The 21853-nt window shown below is 45.0% G+C and overlaps 1 protein-coding gene across 1 annotated transcript in view; it reads left to right on the top strand.

Moving 5' to 3' along the window:
* LOC138663657 (oocyte zinc finger protein XlCOF22-like) overlaps positions 1-21853 on the top strand; it is a 71986-nt gene that overhangs the window by 9806 nt on the left and 40327 nt on the right. The window contains exons 2-6 of the mRNA XM_069749938.1: positions 14828-14975; positions 15112-15291; positions 15374-15497; positions 15581-15678; positions 15878-15968. Coding sequence (XP_069606039.1) covers positions 14898-14975; positions 15112-15291; positions 15374-15497; positions 15581-15678; positions 15878-15968 — 571 coding nt within the window. The 5' untranslated portion in view covers positions 14828-14897. The remainder of the gene's footprint in view (positions 1-14827; positions 14976-15111; positions 15292-15373; positions 15498-15580; positions 15679-15877; positions 15969-21853) is intronic.

Below are 21853 nucleotides of genomic sequence, written 5' to 3'. Positions count from 1 at the left end.
AGTGCAATTCTATGTCCTCTGATGTGATCGCACATCAGAGGACAGAGAAATAGGGGGATTCGGGGACCCTATTATACTCAACTGTGTCCCTGGATCCTCCTGCTGCTCCTCCTGGCCGCCGGGGAAAAGAAAATGGTGGGCGCATGCGCAGTGCGCCCGCCATCTGTCTCCATCTGCTGGCCGGCAGGAGAACAGCAGTTGGGGCTAAAATTAGGGGTAGGGTTAGGGGTAGGGGTAGGGGTAGGGTTAGGGGTAGTGTTAGGGGTAGGGTTAGGGGTAGGGGTAGAGTTAGGGGTAGGGTTAGGGCTAGGGTTAGGGCTAGGGTTAGGGGTAGGGTTAGGGGTAGGGCTAGGGGTAAGGTTAGGGGTAGGGTTAGGAGTAGGGTTAGGGGTAGGGTTAGGGCTAGGGGTAGGGTTAGGGGTAGGAGTAGGGGTAGGGCTAGGGTTAGGGCTAGGGTTAGGGCTAGGGTTAGGACTAGGGCTAAATTTAGGGTTAGAGTTGGGATTAGGGTTAGGGTTTGGATTAGGGTTGGTATTAGGGTTAGGGTTGGCATTAGGGTTACGCTTGGGATTAGAGTTAGGTTTGGGATTAGGGTTAAGGTTAGGGTTGTGATTAGGGGTGTATTGGGATTAGGGTTAGGTTTGAGGTTAGGGTTGAGATTAGGATTAGGGGTGTGTTGGATTTAGGGTTTTGATTAGGGTTATGGTTAGGGTTGACATTAGGGTTGTTTTGGGGTAAGGGTTGTGATTATGGTTAGGGTTAGTGATTAGGATTATGGATCAGGTTGGGATTAGGGTTAGGGGTGTGTTGGAGTTGGGTTGGAGCTAGAATTGGGGGGTTTCCACTGTTTAGATACATCAGGGGGGTCTCCAAACACGACAGCCAATTTTGCGCTCAAAAAGTCAAATGGTGCTCCCTCCCTTCTGAGCTCTGCCGTGCACCTAAACAGTGGGTTACCCCCACATATGGGGCATCAGAGTACTCGGGATAAATTGGACAACAACTTCTGGGGTCCAATTTCTCTTGTTACCCTTGTGAAAATAAAAACTTGGGGGCTACAAAGTCTTTTTTGTGGAAATTTTTTTTATTTTTACTTATTTTTTTATGACTCTGCATTATAAACTTCTGTGAAGCACTTGGGCATTCAAAGTTCTCACCACACATCTATATAAGTTCCTTGGGGGGTCTAGTTTCCAAAACGGGGTCACTTGTGGGGGCTTACTACTGTTTAGGTACATCAGGGGCTCTGCAAACGCAACATAACGCCCACAGACCATTCTATCTAAGTCTGCATTCCAAAACGGCGCTCCTTCCCTTCCGAGCTCTGCCGTGCGCCCAAACAGTGGTTTACCCCCACATATGGGGCATCAGCATACTCAGGATAAATTGGACAACAACTTTAGTGGTCCAATTTCTCCTGTTACCCTTGTGAAAATAAAAAGTTGGGGGCTACAATATCTTTTTTGTTAAAAAAACAATATTTTTTATTTTCACGACTCTGCATTCTAAACTTCTGTGAAGCACTTGGGCATTCAAAGTTCTCACCACACATCTAGATAAGTTCCTTGGGGGGTCTAGTTTCCAAAATGGGGTCACTTGTGGGGGATTTTCACTGTTTAGGCACATCAGGGGCTCTCCAAACGGGACATGGCGTCCGATCTCAATTCCAGCCAATTCTACATTGAAAAAGTAAAACGGCACTCTTTCTCTTCCAAGCTCTGCGGTGCGCCCAAACAGTGGTTTACCCCCACATATGGGGTATCGACGTACTCAGGAGAAATTGCACAACAACTTTTGTGGTCTAATTTCTCCTGTTACCCTTGTAAAAATAAAAATTTGTGGGCAAAAAGATCATTTTTGTAGAAAAAATGCGATTTTTTTTTTTCACGGCTCTATGTTATAAACTTCTGTGAAGCACATGGGAGTTCAAAGTGCTCACCACACATCTAGATAAGTTCCTTAAGGGGTCTAGTTTCCAAAATGGTGTCACTTGTGGGGGGTTTCCACTGTTTAGGCACATCAGGGGCTCTCCAAACGTGACATGGCGTCCAATCTCAATTCCAGCCAATTCTACATTGAAAAAGTAAAACGGCACTCCTTCCTTTCCAAGCTCTGCGGTGCGCCCAAACAGTGGTTTTCCCCCACATATGAGGTATCGACGTATTCAGGAGAAATCGCACAACAACTTTTGTGGTCTAATTTCTCCTGTTACCCTTGTGAAAATAAGAATTTGTGGGCGAAAAGATCATTTTTGTGTAAACAAAAGCGATTTATTATTTTCACGGCTCTACGTTATAAACTTCTGTGAAGCACTTGGGGGTTCAAAGTGCTCACCACACATCTAGATAAGTTCCTTAAGGGGTCTAGTTTCCAAAATGGTGTCACTTGTGGGGAGTTTCCACTGTTTAGGCACATCAGGGGCTCTCCAAACGCGACATGGCGTCCAATCTCAATTCCAGCCAATTCTGCATTGAAAAAGTCAAACGGCGCTCCTTCACTTCTAAGTTCTGCGGTGCGTCTAAAAAGTGGTTTACCCCCACATATGGGGTATTGGCGTATTTAGGAGAAATTGCATAACAAAATTTATGGTTACATTACTGTTTTTACACATGTGAAAATAAAAAAAATGGTTCTGAATTAAGATGTTTGCAAAAAAAAGTTAAATGTTCATTTTTTCCTTCCACATTGTTTCAGTTCCTGTGAAGCACGTAAAGGGTTAATAAACTTCTTGAATGTGGTTTTGAGAACCTTGAGGGGTGCAGTTTTTAGAATGGTGTCACACTTCATTATTTTCTATCATATAGACCCCTCAAAATGACTTCAAATGTGATGTGGTCCCTAAAAAAAAATGGTGTTGTAAAAATGAGAAATTGCTGGTCAACTTTTAACCCTTATAACTCCCTAACAAAAAAAAAAGTTGTTTCCAAAATTGTGCTGATGTAAAGTAGACATGTGGGAAATGTTATATATTAACTATTTTTCGTGACATATCTCTCTGATTTAAGGGCATAAAAATAGAAAGTTTGAAAATTGCTAAATTTTAAAAATTTTCGCCATATTTCCGTTTTTTTCATAAATAATCGCAAGTAATATCGAAGAAATGTTACCACTAACATGAAGTACAATATGTCACGAAAAAACAATCTCAGAATCAGTGGGATCCGTTGAAGCGTTCCAGAGTTATAACCTCATAAAGTGACAGTGGTCAGAATTGCAAAAATTGGCTCGGTCATTAAAGGGACTCTGTCACCTGAATTTGGCGGGACTGGTTTTGGGTCATATGGGCGGAGTTTTCGGGTGTTTGATTCAACCTTTCCTTACCCGCTGGCTGCATGCTGGCTGCAATATTGGATTGAAGTTCATTCTCTGTCCTCCATAGTACACGCCTGCACAAAGCAATCTTGCCTTGTGCAGGTGTGTACTATGGAGGACAGAGAATGAACTTCAATCCAATATTGCAGCCAGCATGCAGCCAGCGGTTAAGGAAAGGGTGAATTAAACACCCGAAAACTCCGCCCATATGACCCAAAACCAGTCCCGCCAAATTCAGGTGACAGGTTCCCTTTAAGTACCAAATTGGCTCTGTCACTAAGGGGTTAACAAAAATAAACACTTGAAATAGAGTCATTACAAACAGAGTGATCTATCTAATATATGAGTTTCACTTTTTGTATTGATGAACTGAAATGAATTAACTTTTTGATGATATTCTAATTTTGTGAGGCGTGTGTATGTACTGTATATGTAGAGAGATTTTATTCTACAGCATTTAGTGTGTATGTGTGTGTGTGCATATATATATATATATACTAGCTGAAGAGCCCGGCGTTGCCTGGGCATAGTAAATATCTGTGGTTAGTTATAGCACCTCACTTCTCTTATTTTCCCATCACGCCTCTCATTTTCCCAATCACATCTTTCATTTTCCCCCTCACATCTCTCATTTTCTCCCTCGCACCTTTCATTTTCTCCCTCACTCCTCTCATTCCCCCCTAACACTTGTCATTTCAACCTCACATCTGTCATTTTCTGATCACTCCACTATTTTTCCTCACTCCTCTCATTTTGCACTCACACCTTTTCATTTTCACCTCACACCTCTCATTTTCACCTCATCACCTCAGTATATACATGTTTGTCATCTCCCTTATATATAGTATACATCTGTATGTCATCTCCTGTATATAGTATATACCTGTATGTCATCTCCCCTGTATATAGTATTTACCTGCTGTGTCATCTTCCCTATATATAGTATATACCTGAATGTCATCTCCTTCTATATATAGTATATACCTGTATGTCATCTCCTCCTGTATATAGTATATACCTGTGTGTCATCTCCCCTGTATATAGTATATATCTGTGTGTCATCTCCTCCTGTATATAGTATATACCTGCATGTCATCTTCTATATATAGCATATACCTGTATGTCATCTCCTCCTGTATATAGTATATACCTGTGTGTCATCTCCCCTGTATATAGTATATATCTGTGTGTCATCTCCTCCTGTATATAGTATATACCTGTATGTCATCTCCTCCTGTATATATATGTACCTGTATGTCATCTCCTCCTGTATATAGTATATACCTGTATGTCATCTCCTCCTGTATATATATGTACCTGTATGTCATCTCCTCATCTATATAGTATATACCTGTGTGTCATCTCTCCTGTATATAGTATATATCTGTGTGTCATCTCCCCTGTATATAGTATATACCTGTGTGTCATCTCCTCCTGTATTAGACCTCGTTCACACGTTATTTGCTCAGTATTTTTACCTCAGTATTTGTAAGCTAAATTGGCAGCCTGATATATCCCCAGCCAACAGGAAGCCCTCCCCCTGGCAGTATATATTAGCTCACACATACACATAATAGACAGGTCATGTGACTGACAGCTGCCGTATTTCCTATATGGTACATTTGTTGTAGTTTGTCTGCTTATTAATCAGATTTTTATTTTTGAAGGATAATACCAGACTTGTGTGTGTTTTAGGGCGAGTTTCGTTTGTCAAGTTGTGTGTGTTGAGTTGCGTGTGACGACATGCATGTAGCGACTTTTGTGAGATGAGTTTTGTGTGGCAACATGCGTGTAGCAACTTTTTGTGTGTCGAGTTGCATGTGACAGGTTAGTGTAGCAAGTTGTGTGCAGCAAGTTTTGCGCATGGCGAATTTTGCGCGTGGCGAGTTTTATGTGTGGTGCCTTTTGAGTATGTGCAAGTTTTGTGTGAGGCAACTTTTGCATGTGTTGCAACTTTTGTGCATGTGGCAATTTTTCCACGTGTGCAAGTTTTGCGTGTGGCGAGTTTTCCATGAGGTGAGTTTTGCACTTGTGGCGAGTTTTGCAATTGCCTAGTTTTTGCATGTGGCGAGTTCTGCGCGTGGTGAGTTTTGAGTGGCGACTTTTGTGTTTTGACTTTTATGTGGCGAGGTTGGTGTATTTGTGGTGAAATGTGTGCTGAGGGTAATATGTGTTCAAGCATGTGGTAGTGTGTGGCGCATTTTGTGTGTGTGTTCATATCCCCGTGTTTGGTGAGTATCCCATGTCGGGGTCCCACCTTAGCAACTGTACGGTATATACTCTTTGGCGGCATCGCTCTCACTCTTTAAGTCCCACTTGTTCACATCTGGCAGCTGTCAATTTGCCTCCAACACTTTTCCTTTCACTTTTCCCCATTATGTAGATAGGGGAAAAATTGTTTGGTGAATTGGAAAGCGCGGAGTTAAAATTTCACCTCACAACATAGCCTATGACGCTCTCGGGGTCCAGACGTGTGACTGTGCAAAATTTTGTGGCTGTAGCTGCGACGCCTCCAACACTTTTCATTTCACTTTTTCCCCATTATGTAGATAGGGGCAAAATTGTTTGGTGAATTGGAAAGCGCGGGGTTAAAATTTCACCTCACAACGTAGCCTATGATGCTCTCAGGGTCCAGACGTGTGACTGTGCAAAATTTTGTTGCTGTAGCTGCGACGCTTCCAACACTTTTCCTTTCACTTTTTTCCCCATTATGTAGATAGGGGCAAAATTGTTTGGTGAATTGGAATGCGCGGGGTTAAAATTTCGCCTCACAATATAGCCTATGACGCTCTCGGGGTCCAGACGTGTGACTGTGCAAAATTTTGTGGCTGTAGCTGCGACGGTGCAGATGCCAATCCCGGACATACACACACACATACACACACACACACACACACATTCAGCTTTATATAGTATATATATAGATATATATATTTATATACTGTATTATACATACAGTACAGATCAAAAGTTTGGACACACCTTCTCATTTAACCCCTCTGTGACCTTGGACGTACTATCCCGTCGAGGTGCCCTGGGCCTATCTGACCCTTGACGGGATAGTACGTCATGCCCTTTAATGCGATACCGCGACTTAAGTGGCGGTGATCGCATTAAAATTCCGACGCCATCTTACCTGGGGGGAGATGGCCTCGGCATCCAGGGCATTGTCGCCGCCCACCCGCCCTCTCGATCGCTGTGATTGGCTGTTCAATTCTGAACAGCCAATCACAGCCATTCTCATTGTTTCAGCCAATCCAAGCGGCTGAAACAATGAGGTCACAGGCTAGGATCGAGTACCGATGTACTCGATCCTTGGTCTGGTGCCTGGCAACGCCAGGCACCGGCAAGAACACCCCGGATTGGCACGATCGCCGATCGCATCGATTGCGCCAATCGCAGGGCACCGCGCAGTATTACCGCGCTGTGCCCTGCCGGAACCTGCGTGGATCGGTGCTCTAATACCACCGATCCTAGGATAGGACACAGTACAGGCCCAGCAGGGCCTGCAGGAGCCGATTGGCGCGATCGGTCATCGTCGATCGCGCCAATCACAGGGCGCAGCGGCGATCACGCTGTGACCGCTCTGTGCCCTGCAGGTGACCTGGCTGTGACCTGCCTAGGATCGGCACGAACAGCTCCGATCCTAGGCAGGTCACAGCCAGGTCACCAGGAAAGCTCTGATTGGTGGGATCGATGTTATGGTCGATCCCACCAATGACAGGTCACAGCAGCAGCATGACCGCTCTGTGACCTGTCTGTGTCACCTGCCTGACCTGTGTATGACCGCTCTAGGGGTCCTCACTCTAGCTGAGGATTCCTACAGAGCGGTCATATTGCTGGATCTCCCTGCTGGATTTTGTGCCTGGATCTCCCTGCCGTGCTGGGTATTGTGGTGCCACAGCAGCCTGTAGCACCACAATCCCTGCTAAAGAAGAAGACAACTAAACGTAAGTTTTATCCCTGCCCAATCCCCGTTCATCCACCCCAATCCCCGTTCATCCACCCCAATCCCCGTTCATCCACCCCAATCCCTGTTCATCCACCCCAATCCCCCCTTCCCCCTCTTTTTACCCCCTCCACCCCCATTTGTGCCGCCTCCGTGCGCACATTTAGTAGCCGCCGAGCGTTGATTGGTGACGCAGTTCACCGATCAACGCTCGCGCTCGCTTTTTTTCCCTCGCCCCCGTTGCGCCAACTCCGTACACACATCCCGCAGCCGCCAAAGTTTGATAAGTGACGCAGTTCACTTATCAGAGTTTGTGCCTGCCGTTTTCCTTTTTTTTTTTCACCCCCCTTTTGCGCCACCTGACTACAACCGTACATTTTGATCACTTATCCCTGCCCAATCCTCACTTCCACCCCCATCTCCCTTCCCCCTCTTTTTACCCCCCTTTGCACCTCATTCCGTGCGCCCATTTAACAGCCGCCGAACGTTGATTGGTGACGCAGTTCACCGATCAACGCTCGCGCTCGCTTTTTTTCCCTCACCCCCGTTGCGCCAACTCCGTACACACATCCCGCAGCCGCCAAAGTTTGATAAGAAATAATCTACCGCACTCCCTAGGTGGAATATCTTTTCAAAATGCTAAACTTTGATAAGTGACGCAGTTCTCTTATCAGAGTTTGTGCCTGCCTTTTTTTTTTTTTTACTCCCCCCCCCACCCCCCCTTGCTTGACCCTCGTGCGCACATCAAGCAGCGGCCAAATTTTGATAAGTGAAACAGTTCACTGATCAGAGCTGGGCCTGCTGTTTTAGACACTTTTACTTTTTATTGTCATCTCCGTGCGCACATCCAGCAGCCACCGAATTTTGATAAGTAACGCAAGTTCACTTATCAGAGCTAGGGCCTGCTGTTTTAGACTTTTCTTTTTACAGGTTTTTCTTCTCCTTTTAGCATTTTCTTTTCAGATAAGTTTGCACAAATCACTATCCCCCCACACATACACATACAGTTATCAATAAAGTGCACCCAATCACCATATTCACACAAAAATGTCCCGTTCGTCCCAACAGCGCTATTCATTGGAGGAGGCATATGCTTTCCTTGCCTCTGACACTGATAGCGAGGGAGAGGATCCCACTTTTCTTTACTTTTCTGATTCTTCATCCTCTTCTTCCTCCTCCTCTTCCTCCTCATCTTCGTCCTCGGGTCCTGTGGAACTGCCACGCATACGCCCCAGGACAGAAGATGAGGCAGCCCCCACCACTCCTGAACCAGCGCTCCCCACTGCGGAACCCACATGGACCTCGCCCCCCAAAAATTACGAGCCACTGATTCCTGATTTTGTGGCAGAATCAGGAATCAAGTTTGACACCACGGGCCTCACAGAAACAGACTTTTTCAAAGTCTTTTTCTCTGAGGATTTTATAAACCTCATGGTGGAGCAAACTAATTTGTATGCTCGTCAATTTTTGGAGCAAAACCCCGGTACATCATTTTCCAACTGGTCTCCTGTAGACGCAGTTGAAATGATACAGTTTTGGGGACTGGTCCTCCACATGGGGATCGTGAAGAAGCCAGAAATGCGGCAATATTGGAGTGTAGATGTTTTATATAACACTCCAGTATTCCGAATGGCCATGGTTCGGAGATGTTTTGAGGCCATCCATAAATTCCTGCATTATTCCGATAATGCACAGTGTCCCGCACGAGATGACCCCAACTTTGACCGTCTGTTCAAAGTTCGGCTGGTCATCGAACACTTCAACAAAAAGTTTTCTGAAGTGTACGTGCCCAAAAGGGACATCTGCGTGGATGAGTCCTTGGTCCATTTTAAGGGGCGGCTCGGATTCCGTCAATACCTGCCCAGCAAAAGGGCCAGGTACGGAATCAAACTCTACAAGCTGTGTGAGAGTGCCTCAGGGTACATCCACAGGTTTAGAGTGTATGAAGGGAAGGACAGCAGGATTGAACCCCCTGAGTGTCCTCCTGTCCTGGGAGTGAGTGGGAAGATCGTGTGGGATTTGGTGCACCCACTGCTGGATAAAGGTTATCACCTCTATACTGATAACTTTTATACCAGCATCCCACTCTACAAATCCCTCTCTGCGCGAGGTACCGCAGCCTGCGGTACTGTGCGCAAAAGTCAGAGAGGCCTCGCAAAGACGCTACTTCGGCAGATGCTCAGAAAAGGTAAGAGCAAGGCACAATGTAGCGACCACCTGCTGGTGGTCAAGTACAAGGACAAGAGGGATGTCCTTCTCTTGACCACCATACATGGTGATGGCAGAGCCCTCAGCACTGTACGGGGTACCTCTACACAGGTCTGCAAACCGGACTGTGTACTGGGCTCCAACAAAAGCATGATCTCTCTGATCAACTCCTCCAACCGTACAGTGCTTTGAGAAAGGCCAAAGTGTGGTACAAAAAGCTGGCCGTCCACATCGTACAAATGGCAATGCTCAACGCTTTCCTGCTGTTACGATGTGCACGCCACACCGATACGTCGTACCTTCAGTTCCAGGAGGTAGTGGTTAAGGCCCTGATATTTGGTACTCCGGAAGGAGAGGGCCCCAGTACTTCCGGAACTGAAGGTGCTCGTATCGTACCAGGCCAGCATTTTCCGGGGGTGGTCCCGCCAACCGGAAGAAAAGGTAAGCCGCAAAAAAGGTGCCGAGTGTGTTACAAAAGGGGAATATGCAAGGACACCATTTATCAATGCGACACCTGCCCCGAAAAACCTGGCCTGTGTATGAAGGATTGCTTCAGATTGTACCACACCTCCATGCACTACTAATTTACTTTACAAGAAAGCGTACATTAGTTCCAAAAAGGGGGCACATCTAGATAAGTTCCTGGGGGGGGGGGGGGGTCTAGGTTCCAAAATGATGTCACTTGTGGTTTTTTTTTACTGTTTAGGCACATCAGGGGCTCTGCAAACGGAACATGACGACCGCAGACCATTTCATCAAAGTCTGCATTCCAAACCGTCACTACTTCCCTTTCGAGCCCCAACGTGTGCCTAAACAGTTTTTTCCCACATATGGCGTACCAGCGTAATCAGGACAATTTGGACAACAACTTTTGATGTCCAATTTCTCCTGTTACCTTTGGGAAAATTAAAAATTGGGGACTAAAATATCATTTTTGTGGGAAAAAATAGGATTTTTTATTTTCACGCCTGGGCATTATAAACTTTAGTGAAGCATGTGGGGGTTCAAAATTCTCACCAAACACCTAGATAAGTTCCTCAGGGGGTACAGTTTCCAAAATGGGGTCACTTGTGGGGGGTTTCTACTGTTTAGTCACATCAGGGGCTCTGCAAATGGAACATGATGCCAGCAGAACATTCCATCAAAGTCTGCATTCCAAAACGTCACTACTTCCCTTTCGAGCCCCAACGTGTGCCCAAACAGTAGTTCCTCCCACATATGGGGTATCAGCGTACTCAGGACAAATTGGACAACAACTTTTGGGGTCCAATTTCTCCTGCTACCCTTGGGAAAATTAAAAATTGGGGACTAAAATATCATTTTTGTAGGAAAAAAGTAGGATTTTTTATTTTCACGCCTGGGCATTATAAACTTTAGTGAAGCACGTGGGGGTTCAAAATTCTCACCACACACCTAGATAAGTTCCTTAGAGGGTCTAGTTTCCAAAATGGGGTCACTTGTGGGGGGTTTCCACTGTTTAGGCACATCATGGGCTCGCCAAACGCAACATGGCGTCTGATCTCAATTCCAGCCAAACTTAGCTTGAAAAAGTCAAACGGCGCTCCTTTCCTTCTGAGCCCTGCCATGCGCCCAAACAGTGGTTCCCCCTCACATGTGGGGTATCAGCGTACTCGGGATAAATTGGACAACAACTTTTGAGGTCCATTTTCTCTTTTTACCCTTGGGAAATTAAAAAGATTATTGCTGAAAGATCATTTTTGTGACTAAAAAGTAAAATGTTAATTTTTTCCTTCCATGTTGCTTCTGCTGCTGTGAATCACCTGAAGGGTTAATAAACTTCTTGAATGTGGTTTTGAGCACCTTGAGGGGTGCAGTTTTTAGAATGGTGTCGCTTTTGGGTATTTTCTGCCATATAGACCCCTCAAAATGACTTCAAATGTTAGGTGGTCCCTAAAAATAAAATGGTTTTGTAAATTTTGTTGTAAAAATGAGAAATTGCTGGTCAAATTTTAACCCTTATAACTTCCTTGAAAAAAAAAAGTTTGTTTCAAAAATTGTGCTGATGTAAAGTAGACATGTGGGAAATGTTATTTATTAACTATATTGTGTCACATAACTCTCTGGTTTAACAGAATAAAAATTCAAAGTTGGAAAATTGTGAAATTTTTAAAATATTCGCCAAATTTCCGTTTTTTTTCACAAATAAACGCAAGTTATATCGAAGAAATTTTAGCACTATCATGAAGTACAATATGTTAGAAGAAAACAATCTCAGAATCTCTAAGATCCGTTGAAGCGTTTCGGAGTTATAACCTCATAAAGGGACAGTGGTCAGAATTGTAAAAATTGGCCTGGTCATTGACGGGCAAACCACCCTTGGGGGTAAAGGGGTTAATGATTTTTCTGTAAAATTTTCTGTAAATTTCAACAGTGTCATTCATATAATAGCAATATATCTGTGAAGACAAAACACAGAAAAAATCTTTTAAAATTATTTCAATATAAACAATAATAAAAATACGAATACATACAGTACAGACCAAAGTTTGGACACACCTTCTCATTTAAAGATTTTTCTGTATTTTCATGACTATGAAAATTGTACATTCAAACTGAAGGCATCAAAACTATGAATTAACACATGTGGAATTTATACTTAACAAAAAAGTGTGAAACAACTGAAATTATGTCTTATATTCTAGGTTCTTCAAAGTAGCCACCTTTTGCTTTGTTGACTGCTTTGCACACTCTTGGCATTCTCTTGATCAGCTTCAAGAGGTAGTCACCGGGAATGGTTTTCACTTCACAGGTGGGCCCTGTCAGGTTTAATAAGTGGGATTTCTTGCCTTATAAATGGGGTTGGGACCATCAGTTGTGTTGAGCAGAAGTCTGGTGGATACACAGCTGATAGTCCTACTGAATAGACTGTTAGAATTTGTATTATGGTAAGAAAAAAGCAGCTAAGTAAAGAAAACGAGTGGCCACCATTAATTTAAGAAATGAAGGTCCGTCAGTCTGAAAAATTGGGCAAACTTTGAAAGTGTCCCCAAGTGCAGTGGCAAAAACCATCAAGCGCTACAAAGAAACTGGCTCACATGAGGACCGCCCCAGGAAAGGAAGACCAAGAGTCACCTCTGCTTCTGAAGATAAGTTTATCTGAGTCACCAGCTTCAGAAATCGCAGGTTAACAGCAGCTCAGATTAGAGACCAGGTCAATGCCACACAGAGTTCTAGCAGCAGACACATCTCTACAACAACTGTTAAGAGGAGACTTTGTGCAGCAGACCTTCATGGTAAAATAGCTGCTAGGACACCACTGCTAAGGACAGGCAACAAGCAGAAGAGACTTGTTTGGGCTAAAGAACACAAGGAATGGACATTAGACCAGTGGAAATCTGTGCTTTGGTCTGATGAGTCCAAATTTGAGATATTTGTTTCCAACCACCGTGTCTTTGTGCGATGCAGAAATGGTGAACGGATGGACTCTACATGCCTGGTTCCCACCGTGAAGCATGGAGGAGGAGGTGTGATGTTGTGTGGGTGCTTTGCTGGTGACACTGTTGGGGATTTATTCAAAATTGAAGGCATACTAAACCAGCATGGCTACCACAGCATCTTGCAGTGGCATGCTATTCCATCCAGTTTGCGTTTAGTTTGACCATCATTTATTTTTCAACAGGACAATGACCCCAAATATACCACCAGGCTGTGTAAGGGCTATTTGACAAAGAAGGAGAGTGATGGGGTGCTACGCCATATGACCTGGCCTCCACACTCACCGATCTGAACCCAATCGAGATGGTTTGGGGTGAGCTGGACTGCAGAGTGAAGGCAAAAGGTCCAACAAGTGCTAAGCATCTCTGGGAACTCCTTCAAGATTGTTGGAAGACCATTACCGATGACTACCTTTTGAAGCTCATTAAGAGAATGCCAAGAGTGTGCAAAGCAGTCATCAAAGCAAAAGATGGCTAGTTTGAAGAACCTAGAATATAAGACATAATTTCAGTTTCACACTTTTTTGTTAAGTATATAATTCCACATGTGTTAATTCATAGTTTTGATGCCTTCAGTGTGAATGTACAATTTTCATAGTCATGAAAATACAGAAAAATATTTAAATGAGAAGGTGTGTCCAAACTTTTGGTCTGTACTGTGTGTGAGTGTGTGTACGTATATATATATATATATATATATATATATATATATACACCGTGTATATTCGAGTATAAGCCGAGATCTTCAGCCCATTTTTTTAGTCTAAAAGTGCCCCTCTCGACTTATACTCGAGTCATTGACCTAGGGAGTTGGCGGGGGTGGGGGAGCGGCAGCTGTCACATCATACTCGCCTGCTTCCAGCGCAGTCACTGCTTCTCAGGCAGCTTGTTCCTGTGTTCAGCGGTCACGTAGCACCGCTCATTAAAGTAATGAATATGGACGCGACTCCACTCCCATAGGTGTGGAGCGAATATTCATTACTTTAATGAGCGGTACCATGTGACTGGTGAACACAGGAACAAGCTGCTGGCGTGCTCCAGAGACCATCGCATCTGAGAAGCAGGGACCGCGCCAGGAGGGTGAGTATGACGGGGGAGGGTGAGCCATGCGATATTCACCTGTCCCCGTTCCACCGCCGGGCTCCGTCTTCCGATTCCTCTTGCTGTGACGTTCAGGTCAGAGGGCGCGATGATGTGGTTAGTGCGCGCCCTCTGCCTGAACAGTCACTGCAGAGACCCGGAAGACACAGAGGCGCGTGGCGGTGGAACGGGAACAGGTGAATATTGCAAGTGCCTGGGGCCTGAGCGAAGAGAGGGAAGTATGTAGTTTTTTTTTATCGCAGCAGCAGCAGCATATGGGGCATAATATGCTAGGGAGCATCTTATGGGTCCATCAACCTTTGTGCAGCATTATATGGAGCATAATATTCTATGGAGCATCTTATGGGTCCATCAACCTTTGTGCAGCATTATATGGGGCATAATATTTTATGGAGCATCTTATGGGGCCATCAACCTTTGCACAGCATTATATGGGCCATAATATTCTATAGAGCATCTTACACTTAACCTACTGATGTCTCAATCAATTTTACTTTTATGGGTATCTATTTTTATTTTTGAAATTTAGCAGTAGCTGTTTCCTTTTCCAACCTTAGGCTTATTCTCGAGTCATTAAGTTTTCCCAGTTTTTTTGTGGCAAAATTAGGGATCTCGGCTTATACTCGAGTGTATGCGGTGTATATATATATATATATATATATATATATATATACAGTATGTATCTATACTGAATACTGTAAAATAATAAATCTCCTCATATGTTTCCCTTATTATCTGCAGTAATTGTATTCTTACACAGGATTTTTATGATGTTACATTGGTTCATCATCTTCTCATTTAGGTCTCTACAATATCCGATCCTCTCAGAAGATCTTCTATATAAGAGAATTTTTCTGATTTACCCATCAAAGATGGATATGGACAGAGACAAGATGGTGGAAAGGATATTACACCTCACCATAGAGATCCTCTTCCGGCTTACTGGAGAGGTGAGAGATTCTGGTGACGTCACATTACACATTACATCATTCTTATCTATGGGAATAACAGATGGACAGAACTGGAGAGGTGAGGACTCTGGAAATGTTTGTAGTGAGATTTATTAATGTGTCTCTCCATAACCAGGATTACACAGTAGTGAAGAAGACCTCTAGTGAGCGCTGTCAGGACCCTGTGTCTGAGGGATGGGGAAGACCCCAGAGCCCAATCACGGGGCCTCCACCTCACCCCCTGATACATGAGGACATCAATGACCAGAAGATCCTAGAACTCGCCTACAAGATGATTGAGCTGCTGACTGGAGAGGTGACACTGCTGGGAATGCTGGGACATTATACAGTAACACTATGAAGGTATCGGGGGATGACTTTATCATTGTATGTATCAGATTCCTATAAGGTGTCAGGATTTCACCGTCTATTTCTCCATGGAGGAGTGGGAGTATTTAGCAGGACACAAAGATTTGTACAAGGATGTCATAATGGAGGTTCCCCAGCCCCTCACGTCACCAGGTAATAGAAAGGACTAAATACACACGGCTTAAAATTATCTGTATTTAAAGAATTAATTCAGTCCCTGTATGTGTTTCCTCCAGATCTATCGAGTAAGAGGACAACACCAGAGAGATGTCCACGTCCTCTTCTTCCACAAGACTGTAAGCTAGAAGATCTCAATGTTCCTCAGGATCATCAGGTAGATAGAGAGAAGGTGTCATAAGATCTCCCCTATGATGTGTAGATGGCTGTGAAAGTCTTGTGCTCAGTCTTGTTTTTTTCCACCAGTATTATATGATTTATACTTGTGTAATGAGAACGGTGGAGATGACAGGATTAGATCTGATCATCGATGTGACTTATCCATCTGTCTGTGACTTTTACAATATTTGTTTCAGGGTGAAGATCTGACCAATATTAATACTACAGAGACATTTGTGAGGGTTGATGAGTGGTGTAAAGAGGAGATTCCTACATATGACTACCCAGGTGAGTAGTAATCACTAAATGCAGAGAAGTCACATATTCTTTTCAGTCACCTGCTGTGGCTGCTTTATCAGTGGTTTAGTTTGGCCGTATCACAATCGTGTGATCACCATTTTTCCTCTAGACCACAACATTTTCCTTCACCAAAAACTGTTGAAGTGACTTTGTGCATTGAAAGCCCTCATATAAAAATTACAACCTTGAAGATCCACCTTCCTAAATTAGAAAACATTTCCTGCCCAGATCTGTAAACTTCAAAGCCAAATGACAGCGTACGTAGAATGTGCTGACAAGTTAGAAAACCACTTAAAAATATATATTATGATGGGCCTGTAAGAGAAAGCGGAGGGTAATGATGCTGTTGGTTTCCTAGATCCCTGATATCTTATTGGATGAATCTACCTTCTCTCCCTTCTGTGCTGCTGAATGTGCTCATATGGTCCCTACAAGACCAGGTCCAGTCTTTCTGACCAAACTTCACTGTTACGATCTACAACATTAAAGCTAACACTGATTAAAATTGTATCTTGGTTGGAGAAATCCATCTTGTGGCTGTTGTTTAATCTGTATTTGCAGTTTTCAGTTAATGCGATTCTCTGCTTCGAGGCTGCCTGTAGTTGGGTCTTTATTTGGTGCTTTGTTCTCATATTCATCCTTATGGGCTTAACTGACAGGTCACTGATACTTCAGTGACCTGCCTCCTATTTTAAATACTGCATATAATAGTGTTGCTTTTGAAATAAAACTACCTCCAGCAAAATGGCGTCGTAGATGCTACTGCCCATGCGCCAACACCATCTTGCTGGAACCAATTTGTTTTTTACGCTCCCAACAAAATGGTGTCAACACATTAGCAACTATCGCTTGCAGGTGGGCAGATTGAGCGCATCCCTTGATGATAGATGCTAATTCGCATGTGCTGCTGTCGGCGGCATTTCTTTGGAGCAAAAAAGATAAAAAATGGTCTCCAACAAGATGGCGGCGCATATGCGGTAGCATGTATCAGTAAGCAATGCATGCTACTGTGCAGGCTCCTCCACTGACGTAATTTTGCTGGAGTTAAAAAAAATTTTTCAAAGCCAACGATATTATATGCAATATTTAATATAGGAGGCAGGTCCCTGAATGATCAATTAACTGTCAGTTAATCCCATTAGGATTAATGGTGCACGAGAATCTCATTATCTGAAAACTATAAAACTACAAATACAGATTAAGCAACAATCACAGGACAGATTTCATAAACCAAGGTATCATTTTAATCAGTGTAATGGCGCCAACCTGACAATTCTTGTAGTTTACTTTGCAAAATTCTGATGACAGGTTTGCTTTAAATGTGCAGTGAAAGCTAAGTGTGAATCTCTGTGCAATAACAACAGAGTTTCCTTTTATCCTGACTTCTCAATTTCTTTAAAAAACAACGAATGTCAAACAGGATTGCAGTAAACTACAAAAACATTTCACCTGTACACCTGTGGTTTTCTGGTCTCTCCTCAGTAATGGCTGACTGCCCTCATGTCCACTGGTCTCCACCCCCTTCCTAGCTTTCTCCCCCAATCAGTCTCTTCCTCTGCTGCTCCTCCTCCCTGTGATGCAGGGAGGAGCAATGTCTACTGGGAGTTGTAGTCCACGGTAGTGCAGCAAGGGATTCATTAAGGTCTGCTGCTGTGAATGTCTGTTCAGAGACATGAGCTGCTGGAATTACACATACGGGTCTCTGTGACGGGGTGTACGGCAGAGCAAGAAGGGACAACAGGCCGAGGGATGATTCCACAGATTTATTATCAAGAACGCTGGACAACACATGCAGGTAGATCTTCAGAGTCCACAATTGGTCCAATGGAACAGGTTCGGGGCACCTCCCGATAATCCTTGTGCCAGGTAACAAAGCAATAGTCCACACGAGTCCAATAGATCCCAAAACAATCTCACAAACGACGAGATATGTCCTCAGCTCAAGTCTCGCCCCGTTCGCTTCCGCAGTCCCAGATGGACATGGGGTCTTGCCTCAGCTAAGAATCCCCACTCCTTCTCCTTCAAGGATCAACTCACATCTGATCTCAAAATAAGAATGGATTGTCTAAGCTCCTGGGATCCGCCCATGAATGGGGGTAGGGGGTCACACCTTCTATTCAATGGTTGGGTCCACCAGAAGATTCTAGACTGGTGGGCTCCACTTAGGCTATCTAGTATGTACATATGACTAGCGACCTGCTGTGAGGTAGAATGGCTATTCTTTCACTAGTGGTATTGACAAAGCTTAATCACATTATAGCTTAGGGCTGCAAGTATTGGGGGAAGGAGACATATTGTTACAGGTGAACTCCCAGCCCAAGAAAATACATAAATTACAGCTAATAGACACCAGAGAACAGTTACATACATCAAATGGCATATTATTCAAATACAGGACAGGGCAAAAGTACATATCATGACAATCCCTTCCCCTCCCAATTTGTGTACGTACCAGGGACCTCTACAGGTCGCTGGTTAAGTACACACAGGCAGACCGTAACTTACATGTGGCTTCATGCAGCCACGAATTGGCATCGTAGCTCTCCCACATCATTGCCCAGGAGAACATCTGCAGGCAGACCACCCATCACCCCAACCACACATCGCCTGACCCCAAAACCAAAGTTCAGATCCACAGTGGCTGTGGGAATAGTCCTCCATTGTCCACCAGCCAGTTCAATGACAATCCCAGGTCCTCGATAGATTGCCTCAGGCCGAACCACTCGGGGATCAGCCAGTGTGAGGAAAGCCCCTGAGTCACAAAATCCAATAAGTCTCTGTCCATCCAGCACGACCTCCTGCAAGTGCGTACCTCGATGAGCAGAAGCTGTCATAGCTGCAGGTCGCACACCATAAACTCCTAGTGGTGCAACATGGGTGGGTGAGGCACTAGGCCAGTCCTCACGTAGTGGTGACATGTCGTCCTCCATGGCACTTGGCTGTACATAATTAATAATACGACTGGGTACAGGATTAATCCTCATTTGAACAGCTGGGCAGGAGGCTTGCAGATGCCCCGGCTGTCCACATCGATAGCATCTGTGCTGGGTCTCACTCCATCCAAGGCGTCCTCTTGGGCGAGGGGTAAGGGCACCTGGAGGCCGGCTCCCACCTGAAGGTGCTGTAGGGGTTTGAGGACGACTTCTCCATGAGCTGGCTGGGCATGAGGCCTGCAGATGCCCCGGATGCCCACAACCATAACACCTGCGCTCTGCTACTTCCTCTCCTCGTCGTATTCCAGAAAACACAGTAGAAGCAACTGGAGGCACATTTACACGGGTATCAGCATGAGGTGGTGGCTTAGAGGAATGGGGAACAATGGGGACAGAAGAACAGGGGGCCACCGGTGTTGTGGAGCTGGTAAGCCTCTCTCCATCCTCCAACAGAACCCTCCACTGAGGCTTGATGGTGAGAGCCTCATCAGCTAGAGCTGCAGCTTCCTCCACAGTGGCTGGTCTCCTCTCACGCACCCATTCCCGGATCTCAGCAGGGCACTTGAAGTAAAACTGCTCTTTTAGGATAACCTGGAGGAAGGTCTCCCAGGTTAAGGCCTCCTCTGCCTCCAGCCAGCGAAGACATATTTGTTTGAGTCTATGTGCATACATCTTGAAAGACACTTCCTCATCACAGGTTAAAGTACGGAACTGAGTCCTGTAAGTGTCTGGGGTAACAGCATAATGTTCTAGAATAGTCCATTTAATCTCCGCATACTCACAGTTCCCCTGAGGGTCCATAGCTCTATAGGCTGCGGCAGCTCCACCCTCTAAGAGCCCCACCAGATGTCGGACTCGGTCCCTTTCCGGGACTTCCATTAATCGACACTGATGCTCAAAGTCCTGGAAGAAGCCCTCAATGTCGCCTGCAGCCTCATTAAAGGGCTTGAAGTCTTTGCGGAACACTCTGGGGAGTTCCCTCATGGTGGGTGCTGGGGTTAGAGTCTGTCTGGAGCTTCTAGCTGCTTCCAAAGCGATCTGCCTCTCCAGCAATGCCATCTCCTGAGCTCTGTCCTCAGCTCTGTGAATGGCCTCCCTCTCCTCGGCTCTGTGAATGGCCTCCCTCTCCTGAGCTCTGTGAATGGCCTCCCTCTTATAGTCTATGGTGGCCTCTTCTCCCAGCAATGCCAACTCCTCCTCGTACCACACAACCCACTGACTTTTTTGGGTATTTACCTCCGGCTGCAGTCTTTCCTCCATTTGCTGTGAGGATCCTTCCTCAGCGTCATCTTGCAGGCGAACTCCTTCCAAAGCCTCAATTAGCTGCTCCTTGGAGAGTCCTTTAAAACGGACTCCTACTTCACGGGCCTTTGATTGTAGGCTCCCCAAAGTCCAGTTCATGTACTCTGCGGTGTTGGTTCCCGATGTTGGGCCATTGTCCTCCATTCCTTCTGCTCTGATCCCTCTGCTGCCAACCAGTCTGTGACGGGGTGTACGGCAGAGCAAGAAGGGACAACAGGCCGAGGGATGATTCCACAGATTTATTATCAAGAACGCTGGACAACACATGCAGGTAGATCTTCAGAGTCCACAATTAGTCCAATGGAACAGGTTCGGGGCACCTCCCGATAATCCTTGTGCCAGGTAACAAAGCAATAGTCCACACGAGTCCAATAGATCCCAAAACAATCTCACAAACGACGAGATATGTCCTCAGCTCAAGTCTCGCCCCGTTCGCTTCCGCAGTCCCAGATGGACATGGGGTCTTGCCTCAGCTAAGAATCCCCACTCCTTCTCCTTCAAGGATCAACTCACATCTGATCTCAAAATAAGAATGGATTGTCTGAGCTCCTGGGATCCGCCCATGAATGGGGGTAGGGGGTCACACCTTCTATTCAATGGTTGGGTCCACCAGAAGATTCTAGACTGGTGGGCTCCGCTTAGGCTATCTAGTATGTACATATGACTAGCCACCTGCTGTGAAGTAGAATGGCTATTCTTTCACTAGTGGTATTGACAAAGCTTAATCACATTATAGCTTAGGGCTGCAAGTATTGGGGGAAGGAGACATATTGTTACAGGTGAACTCCCAGCCCAAGAAAATACATAAATTACAGCTAATAGACACCAGAGAACAGTTACATACATCAAATGGCATATTATTCAAATACAGGACAGGGCAAAAGTACATATCATGACAGTCTCATTGCCGGTGTTACACTGTCCCCCTGGTGAGTCACTATAGGCCCGAAAGCACTAAATGACGACTTGCGACCTGAAAAAAAATCTGGGGTAAAGCATCTTGACTATTAGATCAGTTAGTCATACACAGATTATTTTACAGGCCACATAAGAGCTAGGGAAATATGGCCATATGTAATTGAACTGAGGATGTACCATTCTGGGTACTTCAGTAGCTTGGCCCATCTGGTCATAAGTTAGCATCACGGGGGGCCAATGTCCCGCTTGGGACGAGTATCTACTATAGGGACTCCCTCATTGACCTTCAGGCTCAAATCTCATGGCAGTCACTTCTCTTCCTGGTTCTCCAGCATCTTCTAAACCCTCCCCCCAACTGGAGACGGCACGGGCTGAAGGCTGGATCACACTCTTGTGGGGAATCTTCTCTACAGGACTGGTCCATATAGTCTTGAATTACTGAGCTTGGGTCATCCATCCATTGGTAGTAGTGCCCACATCCATCACTGTAATCACTCCATACCTTCAGTAATGACCGCAAGACTGGTCAATTTCTAATGCCGAAGACTCCTATGGGGAGATCGGGATGAACTCCAGTGTCTTGTTGCTGCTGTAGCTGGACATTCTGCCCTACAAGGAACAAATGTTGGTGATGATATGTGTTGACTCTTCCACCTCCTTACCAGTTACCAGTCAACTTTTTTACCACTAAATGGGGTTCTGAACGCCATCAATCTGCAA

The sequence above is a fragment of the Ranitomeya imitator genome, chromosome 2 (genome assembly GCF_032444005.1).
Source record: "Ranitomeya imitator isolate aRanImi1 chromosome 2, aRanImi1.pri, whole genome shotgun sequence".
NCBI lineage: Eukaryota > Metazoa > Chordata > Amphibia > Anura > Dendrobatidae > Ranitomeya > Ranitomeya imitator.
This window is presented reverse-complemented; position numbering and strand designations above follow the sequence as displayed.